Source organism: Physella acuta, unplaced genomic scaffold (assembly GCF_028476545.2).
Source record: "Physella acuta isolate Inbredline_101_S28 unplaced genomic scaffold, ASM2847654v3 ptg000171l, whole genome shotgun sequence".
Lineage (NCBI taxonomy): Eukaryota > Metazoa > Mollusca > Gastropoda > Physidae > Physella > Physella acuta.
Window position 1 is genome coordinate 94,687 of NW_026731690.1, and position 12,843 is coordinate 107,529.

At 36.1% G+C, this 12,843-nt stretch overlaps 1 protein-coding gene across 1 annotated transcript; it reads left to right on the plus strand.

Annotated features, from left to right (window-relative positions):
- Positions 1-26: 26 nt before the first annotated feature.
- Positions 27-6,329, plus strand: LOC131936212 (uncharacterized). Its single transcript, XM_059293125.1, has 3 exons — positions 27-160; positions 357-562; positions 5,885-6,329. Exons 1-3 carry the CDS (start codon positions 79-81, stop codon positions 6,170-6,172), a joined length of 576 nt encoding a protein of 191 aa, XP_059149108.1. The 5' UTR covers positions 27-78; the 3' UTR covers positions 6,173-6,329.
- The last annotated feature ends 6,514 nt before the right edge of the window (positions 6,330-12,843 follow it).

Below are 12,843 nucleotides of genomic sequence, written 5' to 3' on the forward strand. Positions count from 1 at the left end.
TAGACTCCATTTAAAACAAAAAGACTGGTTAACTCACATTTTATATTTAGCTACGCCATTTGGTAAAATTAATGTTTCATGACGACAATAGTCCTGCATTTCAAAATGAACTACCGCATTTTATACGGGTTGGAGATGGTAATACTGTGTTGGTCAAAAGGTTGTATTTTTTCTTTTCCCATACATTTTTGTTTGAAAATTTCATTAAATAAAAAAGTAAATATTTTGTATAACTGTTAAAATTGTGTTAAATTTAGTTGCAATTGTCTAATAAAAGAGTAGATGGATTACTTTAATTGAAAAATATTTTAAAAATAAATTTTTATTTAGCAATTAATGACAGATTATCGTTTTAGTGAACGGTCAAAGTAGTAGAGATGATATCGTCAGCCCAAGTGTAGTTGAGGCTAGAGGAACGTTTACTGTGACATGTGACGCGTCACGTGCTGGTGTACCAACAAATGCTACAACAGTTGCTCATTTATTTATTACACACAGACGTGGGACAATATATCGAGATTTAGCAATATACAGCATATATATATATCCATACGAGATAAAAGTAAGTATTTTAATTAAAAACTGCAACTGTAACATCTTTTAAAGGGTAATGTCTCACGTAAACCTACGAGTACACGCACACAAATACATTTCTTGACATATATATCCTAACGTGAGCTAATTTTTTAAAAACTTGTTTATTTTGTCTCTCACTATGACCGTGACCATAAAAAAATTCATAAAAAAAAGTTTTAATAACAAACTTTTATGTACTAATACACTAAAAAGATAAACTAAATAGGTTTCTCTAAATATATTGTAATATAATACACTACTATGTATATAACTATAAAGAAAAGCGTGGGTCGCTTCCTAAATATTAGTAAAAGTATCCAATAAATAATATAAGAACCCACGCTGTTCTTTATAAACCATTTAAAAATATTGCATGATGAAGTACAGTTTTTTATTATATGCATGTTTTCCACACTTACTCAGAATCTATACATCTTTATATTTTAGACATGCCGTTCCAGCCAAAAAAAAAAATAAAATAAAAAAAATAAAACCCAAACGCAAACATAACAAAAACGCAATCATTGACTCAAAAGCAAACACAAACCCAAAAACAAACACAATCACTAACATCAATCCAAACGCAAACACTAAAGCAAACGCAATATCATACGCAAACAAAATAGCAAACACCAACGCAAACACAAAAAAACAAACACAACCAAAACTCAAACACTAACGCAATTAAAAATGCAAACATAAACACAAACAGAAACGAAAACACAAACACAAATACGAACGAGCACAAAAACGTAAACGCAAGCCTAAACTTAAACAATAATACAAACGTAAATGCAAACATAAACACATAGTGCTCACAGTGTAGCACGGGGTGCCAAATCACACTTTGACGGGGCGCCGTCGGAACCACCCGGTATTCGATATAGTGAAAGAATATAGAAACCCTTCTTATCAATAGTCAATCGCACTGTTTAAAACAAACGTATACGCTATGAAGCTAACTTGAAGGCCCTGGGGGTGGGGCAAAATAGAACCCTGTTGGGGCCAGAGGACGCCCTGGATTCGATTTTCGTGAAGGACTGTAGTAACCCTTTTTTAAAAATTCATTTTCCTAATTTATCAAGGGGTGTAATAAGTGCTAAATGTTCAGACATAATTATAATTTTTGAGAGCGCCCCTATACGTCTTTGACACATGGGCGGTCACCAAAGTGTTCTACCATATTATTTTGGTGAGTGATTAATGTATACTCAAGGTTTTCATGCGGTAGTGTAGGCAAACACGTGTCCTGATATTTATGTTCCAAGCGCAGGCATTGTTTACATTTAAATAACTTAATTTTAGAAAACAACTTCACGATTCTAAGAATATATGATTGGTAACGCATGGATGAAACCCTTCTAATATATTTCGCCGGACTTTCTTCTATTCCCGCGGCAACGCGCGGGGACGGGTACGCTAGTATAAATGGTTCCCAGAAAGAACCGCAACGGAAAAAAGCGCAACGGAAAAAAGCGCAAAACAAAAAGCGCAACGGAAAAAAGCGCAAAGAGAAAAGAGCGCAACGGAAAAAAGCGCAAACGGAAAAAAGCGCAAACGGAAAAAAGCGCAAACAGAAAAAAAGCGCAAACAGAAAAATTCGCAACCAGAAAAAACACAACGAAAAATGTGCAAAAGAGAAATTTAGCACAAAGACCATATGGACTAGATGACACATTTACGCGTGGGGACGGGTACGCTAGTATAAATGATTCCCAGAAAGAACCGCAACGGAAAAAAGCGCAAAGAGAAAAAAGCGCACACAGAAAAAAGCGCAAACAAAAAAAGCACAAACGGAAAAAAGCGCAAACAGAAAAAAGAGCAAACGGAAAAAAACGCAAAGAGAAAAAAGCGCAAACAGAAAATAACGCAAAGAGAAAAAAGCGCAAACGGAAAAAAACGCAAAGAGAAAAAAGCGCACACAGAAAAAAGCGCAAACGGAAAAAAGCGCAAACGGAAAAAAGCGCAAACAGAAAAAAGAGCAAACGGAAAAAAACGCAAAGAGAAAAAAGCGCACACAGAAAAAAACGCACACAGAAAAAAGCGCAAACGGAAAAAAGCGCAAACGGAAAAAAGCGCAAACAGAAAAATTCGCAACCAGAAAGCGTACCACTACCATGTTCATTCCCATCACCACGATACAGGCGATAATCACTTTACACAATGCCTATTATTTTCTTGGTCAATAATTATTCAACTACTATTCTCTTATAAATAAACATAAAACTATCCTTGAAATCGACATTACACGAAGTATCTCTCACATTATTCTCCCTAGTCCGAACTACCTAGCTTGCATACCATAACAACCCGTTCCTATGGCAAAACTTCACTCTCTTTCATCAGCGTCATCAAACATGCATTCGTTATATTTCTCGCAACAACATTCATTCGCACCAAAATACCTGATAAAACACACATCATAGCAATGATGTATTTACTATTATTTCATAATGACGCACCTACCTACCTACCAACCTACCTCACTCACAACCTACCTACCTACCTACCTACCTACCAACCTACCTACCTACCTGTCTACATGCAAACCTGCCTATATACCTACCTACCTACCTGCCTGCCTACCTGCCTGCCTAACTGCCTGCCTACCTACTTATCTACTTGCCTACCTGCCTGCCTGCCAACTACCTACCTACCTGCCTACTTACCTACCTACCTGCCATGCAAACCTGCCTAACTACCTGCTGGCCTGCCTGCCTGCCTACCTGCCTGCCTACCTAACTACCTGCCTACCTACCTGCCTGCCTGCCTACCCACCTACCTAATTACCTCATATATATATATATATATATATATATATATATATATATATATATATATATATATATATATATATATATATATATATATAGTTTTGATGTATGTTTAAACATGGAATGGTGTGAACGAATATTAGTGCGAAAGTTAATGACGCATTGAATAGTTACGCGGTTCGAAAGAATGTGACGTTTTAGTGTAGGTTCGTTGTTGTCGGGGAAAGAAGTTAAAAAGTACACTTGTTCTTGTTGTGTTAGAGTGATGTCGTAATGTAGTCCAGTCTTAGTATAGTTCGTTCAAGTCGTCCTTTGTAATGCAATAAATAGTCAAATTAATGTCATCCTGTCGAATCATTTGTATACCTTGATGTCGTCGTGCTTTGGGATGAACTACTGAATGGCTAGACAGAATATAATGGTAGTGTTGACCCTCTCATGTAGAGCCCTACATTACATAGTTATTCAGTTTAACATATATATATATATATATATATATATATATATATATATATATATATATATATATATATATATATACTGAGGGGTCCAAGGGGGGGGGGGGGGTTATAACCCCCCTAACCCCCCCCCCCCCCCACCGTGCCTACGCCACTGCAAATAAGTATTCGCATAGCTTTAGAGTAGCGTCCCTTTTGTTTACATGTTTTCATTACCCTTCAAACAAAAGTCTATTTTAGTTATATTGAGATTAAAGAATGTAGATAAATAGTACACACAATTCTGTAGAATAGGAACGATTGGGAGGGAAGTGACATTTAGCGCAGGAAATTTAGAGGATAGGTAGGGTATAATAAATGGTGGAGTTAGGAAAGTTAAGGGGTCCATTCTCTAATAGGCAGTCTATGTCTCTTTCGTACTTTCGTGTTGGTTTATTGTCGAACCTGTCCTCACCTCACATCACAACAGTTGGCTGACGCTTACCGTGTAATGTTAAAATAAATAGCATGTAATTGAGTTAGTTCGAAGTGAGTTTTCAAACAAGCCCAACACACTAATTAAGGTTGTCGCAAAATGTAACATATTTGTAACATATGTCAATAATATCAATGAATTTTCATTAAAAAAAAGATGTCTAGTAATGTTTACGAAACTTACGAACTTCGCCGATACTTTTTTGGTGGGTAGGTGGGTAAGTGAGTAGGCGGGTAGGTGGGTAAGTGGGTAGGTGGGTAGGTGGGTAGTAGGTAAGTAGGTAGGTGCGTCATGGTGTGAAAAAAATATTAAATACATAATTGTTATTTTGGTGCGAATGAATGTTGTTACGAGAGATATGACGAATGCATGTTCGATGACGCGGATGAAAGAGAGTGTAGTTTTGCCATAGGAACGGGTTGTTATGGTATGCAAGCTAGGTAGTTCGAACTAGGGAGAATGTGAAAGATACTACGTGTAATGTCGATAGTTTTATGTTTATTTATACGAGAATAGTAGTTGAATAATTATTGACCAAGAAAATAATAGGCATTGTGTAAAGCGATTATCGCCTGTATCATGGTGATAGAAATGCACATGGTAGTGGTATGCTTTAAATGGTAGTAGATCACGTGATCAAACACGACACTCTCACAGCAGCCTTAACAGTCATGTATACATGTGCAATCTAGTCCATATAGGTCTCTGTGCTAAATTTCTCTTTTGCACATTTTTAGTTGTTTTTTTTCTGGTTGCGCTTTTTTCCGTGTGCGCTTTTTTCTGTTTGCGCTTTTTTCTGTTTGCGCTCTTTTCTCTTTGCGCTTTTTTCCGTTTGCGCTTTCTTCCGTTTGCGCTTTTTTCCGTTTTCGCTTTTTTCCGTGTGCGCTTTTTTCTCTTTGCGCTTTTTACCGTTTGCGCTTTTTTCTCTTTGCGCTTTTTTCCGTATGCGCTTTTTTCTGTTTGCGCTTTTTTCCGTTTGCGCTTTTTTCTGTTTGCGCTTTTTTCCGTTTGCGCTTTTTTCTGTTTGCGCTTTTTTCCGTTTGCGCTTTTTTCTGTTTGCGCTTTTTTCCGTTTGCGCTTTTTTCTCTTTGCGCTTTTTACCGTTTGCGCTTTTTTCTCTTTGCACTTTTTTCCGTATGCGCTTTTTTCTGTTTGCGCTTTTTTCCGTTTGCGCTTTTTTCTGTTTGCGCTTTTTTCCGTTTGCGCTTTTTTCTGTTTGCGTTTTTTTCCGTTGCGCTTTTTGTTTTGCGCTTTTTTCCGTTGCGCTTTTTTCCGTTGCGGTTCATTCCGGCCCCACCAGTATATATATATATATATATATATATATATATATATATATATATATATATATATATATATATATATATATACATACACATATACACATATATATATATATATATATTGTATATATATATATATATATATATATATATATATATATATATATATATATATATATATATATATATATATATATATATAATGTATATATATATATGTATATATATATATATTGTATATATATATGTATATATATACATATATCTATATATAAAATTTAAAACGGACTATCTCAGCTTCTTTCTTTTTGTTTTTAGGTTGAACCATTCACAATTCCGCCAAGATACTGGACTTATAATTTTGAAGGAAGCCTAAGAAGAGGTACAGCGGACCAGCCAAAAAACAGGAACACGATGAAAATCAAATTAGTTATCCGTGATGCCAGATGTTCAGATGACGGCACTTACATTTGTCGAGGGATGTATATTAGCTCTAACGGTCAACAAACAAACGTAAAAGGCTTGTACCAGAATCTCAGCATCGCCCATTGTGAAACTTACGCAGGGGAGATAATTCCAAGTATAGGCCCTAAAAGTTTACTATGATATTTCTTGTAAAAGCAAAAACAAGTAAACGTATTTAAAACCGAAGTTTCTAGTATAATATTATTTTTTATTATTTGTAGGATACAATATAGTACAGGATACAAATTCTACCACTATCACAAACACATATTTACGTTGAAAAATGTACAATAGATTTTGGGTCCCTAATCAATACCGCAAAGAAGAAGTGCGCATCATGAAAGCCCACATCATATGTAGCGGCTTCTCAAGCAATGGACTGTTATTTTTTAAAAAAGATTTTGCCCGCGACAGTGTGTGTTTGATTGTAGGGGAATAGAACTCGGCCTTAACCATAGTTTAAAAAATACAATTATAAATAACTTTTTAAAATATTTAAATACATTTGACGACAATTTTCGAGCCCCCTATTTGGTCCCTATCCCCTGCCCCATCCGCAACAGTACACTTTGGAGGATCGGTCACAGTTGCGTGTCCCCTATGTGGCTGTCAAAGGGGAGCAACGACTCACAGAAGTCATTCAAATTTGAAGAGTTGCCTATATTTTACACTGCAGTTTGGGTAATGTATTTTAATTTTTGCGAAAGAGCGTGGTATAATGACTGTAAAATAAAGATAATCGTACCGCAGCTACAGTATTTTTCTTTTAAAAACCAAATATCAAGGTAAAAATGCACGAAAATTAAATTAAATGTTTATAAAAATATTAATTATGGTCAGCCGTGGGACCCTAAACAGCCTGGACCCCCCCCCCGGCATTGCGGGGTCTGGCGGCACTATAGTTCCGCCCCTGATACGAAATCTTGTATTGGAGCCACCATTTATTGTACTAAAAAGTAAACAAATCATGTGACGTCACTATTCACTCAAAGTAAAGTCGTTTTTCTAATTTTTAAAATCCACCAATGAATAAATCAATAAATTAATTAACCTCTTTAAATAAATTTGAGATTAACAGTCTGTCTGAAGTCTGAAAACAAAAATTGTTCTCTACCTACATACTATTTTATAGCTCTATGCATATAGCAGATTCTCTCCAGTAGTCAATCAGACAAACACAAAAAAAAAAAAAAAAAAAAAAAAAAAAAAAAAAAAAAAAAAAAAAAAAAAAAAAAAAAAAAAACCACAAATAAATATTCAAAAATGTAAACAAACTAGAGTTTTAGTAGTATAGAGAAATATTTTAGTTTCTACTTCATAGTTGCGTAGCGGAATACTATAAAAATGGACCCGTATTGTCTGATAAGTCCCATGGCTATGTTGTGATGTACCAGAATGTTGGTTAAGCTGTGATAAGGAACCCCACATTCAATATATAATATCGTTTGATCTTCATCTCAACACTTTACAAAACAACTATGCCTGTATCGTTAGCTCAAAAAACATGTAGGATTTGGCTGCTTGAAAGCTGTTGTTTAATCCGTTGTTAGGCCTATAATCTTTTAAACCACCCACATGGATGTGTACTCAGACAGAGATTTGTTTCTTGTGGATAAAATGTTGTGACGTGGCAAGTATAGAGCTCTAGTGGTGAAACAGTGGCGTAGGTACAGCGATGTTAGGGCTAGGGTTTGGATTTTGTAATAATAAGTAGCACCTTACTGGCGACTTCTTGGCGTTGATAAAACACAAACCTTCAAACATATGAGGCTGTTAGGTATTATGTCCATGTTATTTCATAATAAACAGAGTGCCCAAGACCTAAGGGGCAGATAAAGTAGAGCTCACCTGTTTCAATGACCTCGTCATACACGGTGATAGTGCGGGTTGCACAATGCCCAGCCGATTTTGTTTCCCTAAAGTGAATCAGCTGACCATCTGGCCTGAGTGGACTCAGTTGCATCCTACAACATCGAGCCCGAAATCTGAACTCGAGACTTTTGAGTTAGCAGTCGCAAGCTCTACCAGTGAACCAAGCTGCACAAGAAAAGTGAGTTTTTGAAAATAACGGTACCAGTTAAAGTAGAGTTCACATGTTTCAGTTATCCCGACATATGAAAGAAAAGTGTGATCGTCACTATGCCCAGCCGTCTTTTATTTCACTAAAGTGAGTCAGGCATCTATCAGAGCTGGGTAGACAGAGACAAAAATTCAAACACTAGAATTTCGAGTAAGCAGTTGTATTCTCTATCATCCGACCACACCGTTAACACCTTACCTCTAATGATGATTGCTATCTCATTACTGACAACTAGAGTTAACTTATTTTTTCTCGATTAAATCTATCCAAATCTCCCCCTGCATTCCTACTAGCATCACCTCTGCCTTCCAAAGCCACGTCTATTGTAACACAGACTAGACTCCATTTAAAACAAAAAGACTGGTTAACTCACATTTTATATTTAGCTACGCCATTTGGTAAAATTAATGTTTCATGACGACAATAGTCCTGCATTTCAAAATGAACTACCGCATTTTATACGGGTTGGAGATGGTAATACTGTGTTGGTCAAAAGGTTGTATTTTTTCTTTTCCCATACATTTTTGTTTGAAAATTTCATTAAATAAAAAAGTAAATATTTTGTATAACTGTTAAAATTGTGTTAAATTTAGTTGCAATTGTCTAATAAAAGAGTAGATGGATTACTTTAATTGAAAAATATTTTAAAAATAAATTTTTATTTAGCAATTAATGACAGATTATCGTTTTAGTGAACGGTCAAAGTAGTAGAGATGATATCGTCAGCCCAAGTGTAGTTGAGGCTAGAGGAACGTTTACTGTGACATGTGACGCGTCACGTGCTGGTGTACCAACAAATGCTACAACAGTTGCTCATTTATTTATTACACACAGACGTGGGACAATATATCGAGATTTAGCAATATACAGCATATATGTATATCCATACGAGATAAAAGTAAGTATTTTAATTAAAAACTGCAACTGTAACATCTTTTAAAGGGTAATGTCTCACGTAAACCTACGAGTACACGCACACAAATACATTTCTTGACATATATATCCTAACGTGAGCTAATTTTTTAAAAACTTGTTTATTTTGTCTCTCACTATGACCGTGACCATAAAAAAATTCATAAAAAAAGTTTTAATAACAAACTTTTATGTACTAATACACTAAAAAGATAAACTAAATAGGTTTCTATAAATATATTGTAATATAATACACTACTATGTATATAACTATAAAGAAAAGCGTGGGTCGCTTCCTAAATATTAGTAAAAGTATCCAATAAATAATATAAGAACCCACGCTGTTCTTTATAAACCATTTAAAAATATTGCATGATGAAGTACAGTTTTTTTATTATATGCATGTTTTCCACACTTACTCAGAATCTATACATCTTTATATTTTAGACATGCCGTTCCAGCCAAAAAAAATAAAAAATAAAAAAAATAAAACCCAAACGCAAACATAACAAAAACGCAATCATTGACTCAAAAGCAAACACAAACCCAAAAACAAACACAATCACTAACATCAATCCAAACGCAAACACTAAAGCAAACGCAATATCATACGCAAACAAAATAGCAAACACCAACGCAAACACAAAAAAACAAACACAACCAAAACTCAAACACTAACGCAATTAAAAATGCAAACATAAACACAAACAGAAACGAAAACACAAACACAAATACGAACGAGCACAAAAACGTAAACGCAAGCCTAAACTTAAACAATAATACAAACATAAATGCAAACATAAACACATAGTGCTCACAGTGTAGCACGGGGTGCCAAATCACACTTTGACGGGGCGCCGTCGGAACCACCCGGTATTCGATATAGTGAAAGAATATAGAAACCCTTCTTATCAATAGTCAATCGCACTGTTTAAAACAAACGTATACGCTATGAAGCTAACTTGAAGGCCCTGGGGGTGGGGCAAAATAGAACCCTGTTGGGGCCAGAGGACGCCCTGGATTCGATTTTCGTGAAGGACTGTAGTAACCCTTTTTTAAAAATTCATTTTCCTAATTTATCAAGGGGTGTAATAAGTGCTAAATGTTCAGACATAATTATAATTTTTGAGAGCGCCCCTATACGTCCTTGACACATGGGCGGTCACCAAAGTGTTGTACCATATTATTTTGGTGAGTGATTAATGTATACTCAAGGTTTTCATGCGGTAGTGTAGGCAAACACGTGTCCCGATATTTATGTTCCAAGCGCAGGCATTGTTTACATTTAAATAACTTAATTTTAGAAAACAACTTCACGATTCTAAGAATATATGATTGGTAACGCATGGATGAAACCCTTCTAATATATTTCGCCGGACTTTCTTCTATTCCCGCGGCAACGCGCGGGGACGGGTACGCTAGTATAAATGGTTCCCAGAAAGAACCGCAACGGAAAAAAGCGCAACGGAAAAAAGCGCAAAACAAAAAGCGCAACGGAAAAAAGCGCAAAGAGAAAAGAGCGCAACGGAAAAAAGCGCAAACGGAAAAAAGCGCAAACGGAAAAAAGCGCAAACAGAAAAAAAGCGCAAACAGAAAAATTCGCAACCAGAAAAAACACAACGAAAAATGTGCAAAAGAGAAATTTAGCACAAAGACCATATGGACTAGATGACACATTTACGCGTGGGGACGGGTACGCTAGTATAAATGTTTCCCAGAAAGAACCGCAACGGAAAAAAGCGCAAAGAGAAAAAAGCGCACACAGAAAAAAGCGCAAACAAAAAAAGCACAAACGGAAAAAAGCGCAAACAGAAAAAAGAGCAAACGGAAAAAAACGCAAAGAGAAAAAAAGCGCAAACAGAAAAAAACGCAAAGAGAAAAAAGCGCAAACGGAAAAAAACGCAAAGAGAAAAAAGCGCACACAGAAAAAAGCGCAAACGGAAAAAAGCGCAAACGGAAAAAAGCGCAAACAGAAAAAAGAGCAAACGGAAAAAAACGCAAAGAGAAAAAAGCGCACACAGAAAAAAACGCACACAGAAAAAAGCGCAAACGGAAAAAAGCGCAAACGGAAAAAAGCGCAAACAGAAAAAAGCGCAAACGGAAAAAAAGCGCAAACAGAAAAAAGCGCAAACGGAAAAAAGCGCAAACAGAAAAAAGCGCACACAGAAAAAAGCGCAAAGAGAAAAAAGCGCAAACGAAAAAAGCGCAAACAGAAAAAAGCGCAAACCGAAAAAAGCGCAAACAGAAAAATTCGCAACCAGAAAGCGTACCACTACCATGTTCATTCCCATCACCACGATACAGGCGATTATCACTTTACACAATGCCTATTATTTTCTTGGTCAATAATTATTCAACTACTATTCTCGTATAAATAAACATAAAACTATCCTTGAAATCGACATTACACGAAGTATCTCTCACATTATTCTCCCTAGTCCGAACTACCTAGCTTGCATACCATAACAACCCGTTCCTATGGCAAAACTTCACTCTCTTTCATCAGCGTCATCAAACATGCATTCGTTATATTTCTCGCAACAACATTCATTCGCACCAAAATACCTGATAAAACACACATCATAGCAATGATGTATTTACTATTATTTCATAATGACGCACCTACCTACCTACCAACCTACCTCACTCACAACCTACCTACCTACCTACCTACCTACCTACCTACCTACCTTCCTGTCTACATGCAAACCTGCCTATATACCTACCTACCTACCTGCCTGCCTACCTGCCTGCCTAACTGCCTGCCTACCTACTTATCTACTTGCCTACCTGCCTGCCTGCCAACTACCTACCTACCTGCCTACTTACCTACCTACCTGCCATGCAAACCTGCCTAACTACCTGCTGGCCTGCCTGCCTGCCTACCTGCCTGCCTACCTAACTACCTGCCTACCTACCTGCCTGCCTGCCTACCCACCTACCTAATTACCTCATATATATATATATATATATATATATATATATATATATATATATATATATATATATATATATATATATATAGTTTTGATGTATGTTTAAACAAGGAATGGTGTGAACGAATATTAGTGCGAAAGTTAATGACGCATTGAATAGTTACGCGGTTCGAAAGAATGTGACGTTTTAGTGTAGGTTCGTTGTTGTCGGGGAAAGAAGTTAAAAAGTACACTTGTTCTTGTTGTGTTAGAGTGATGTCGTAATGTAGTCCAGTCTTAGTATAGTTCGTTCAAGTCGTCCTTTGTAATGCAATAAATAGTCAAATTAATGTCATCCTGTCGAATCATTTGTATACCTTGATGTCGTCGTGCTTTGGGATGAACTACTGAATGGCTAGACAGAATATAAAGGTAGTGTTGACCCTCTCATGTAGAGCCCTACATTACATAGTTATTCAGTTTAACAATATATATATATATATATATATATATATATATATATATATATATATATATATATATATATATATATATATATATACTGAGGGGTCCAAGGGGGGGGGGGGGGTTATAACCCCCCTAACCCCCCCCCCCACCGTGCCTACGCCACTGCAAATAAGTATTCGCATAGCTTTAGAGTAGCGTCCCTTTTGTTTACATGTTTTCATTACCCTTCAAACAAAAGTCTATTTTAGTTATATTGAGATTAAAGAATGTAGATAAATAGTACACACAATTCTGTAGAATAGGAACGATTGGGAGGGAAGTGACATTTAGCGCAGGAAATTTAGAGGATAGGTAGGGTATAATAAATGGTGGAGTTAGGAAAGTTAAGGGGTCCATTCTCTAATAGGCAGTCTATGTCTCTTTCGTACTTTCGTGTT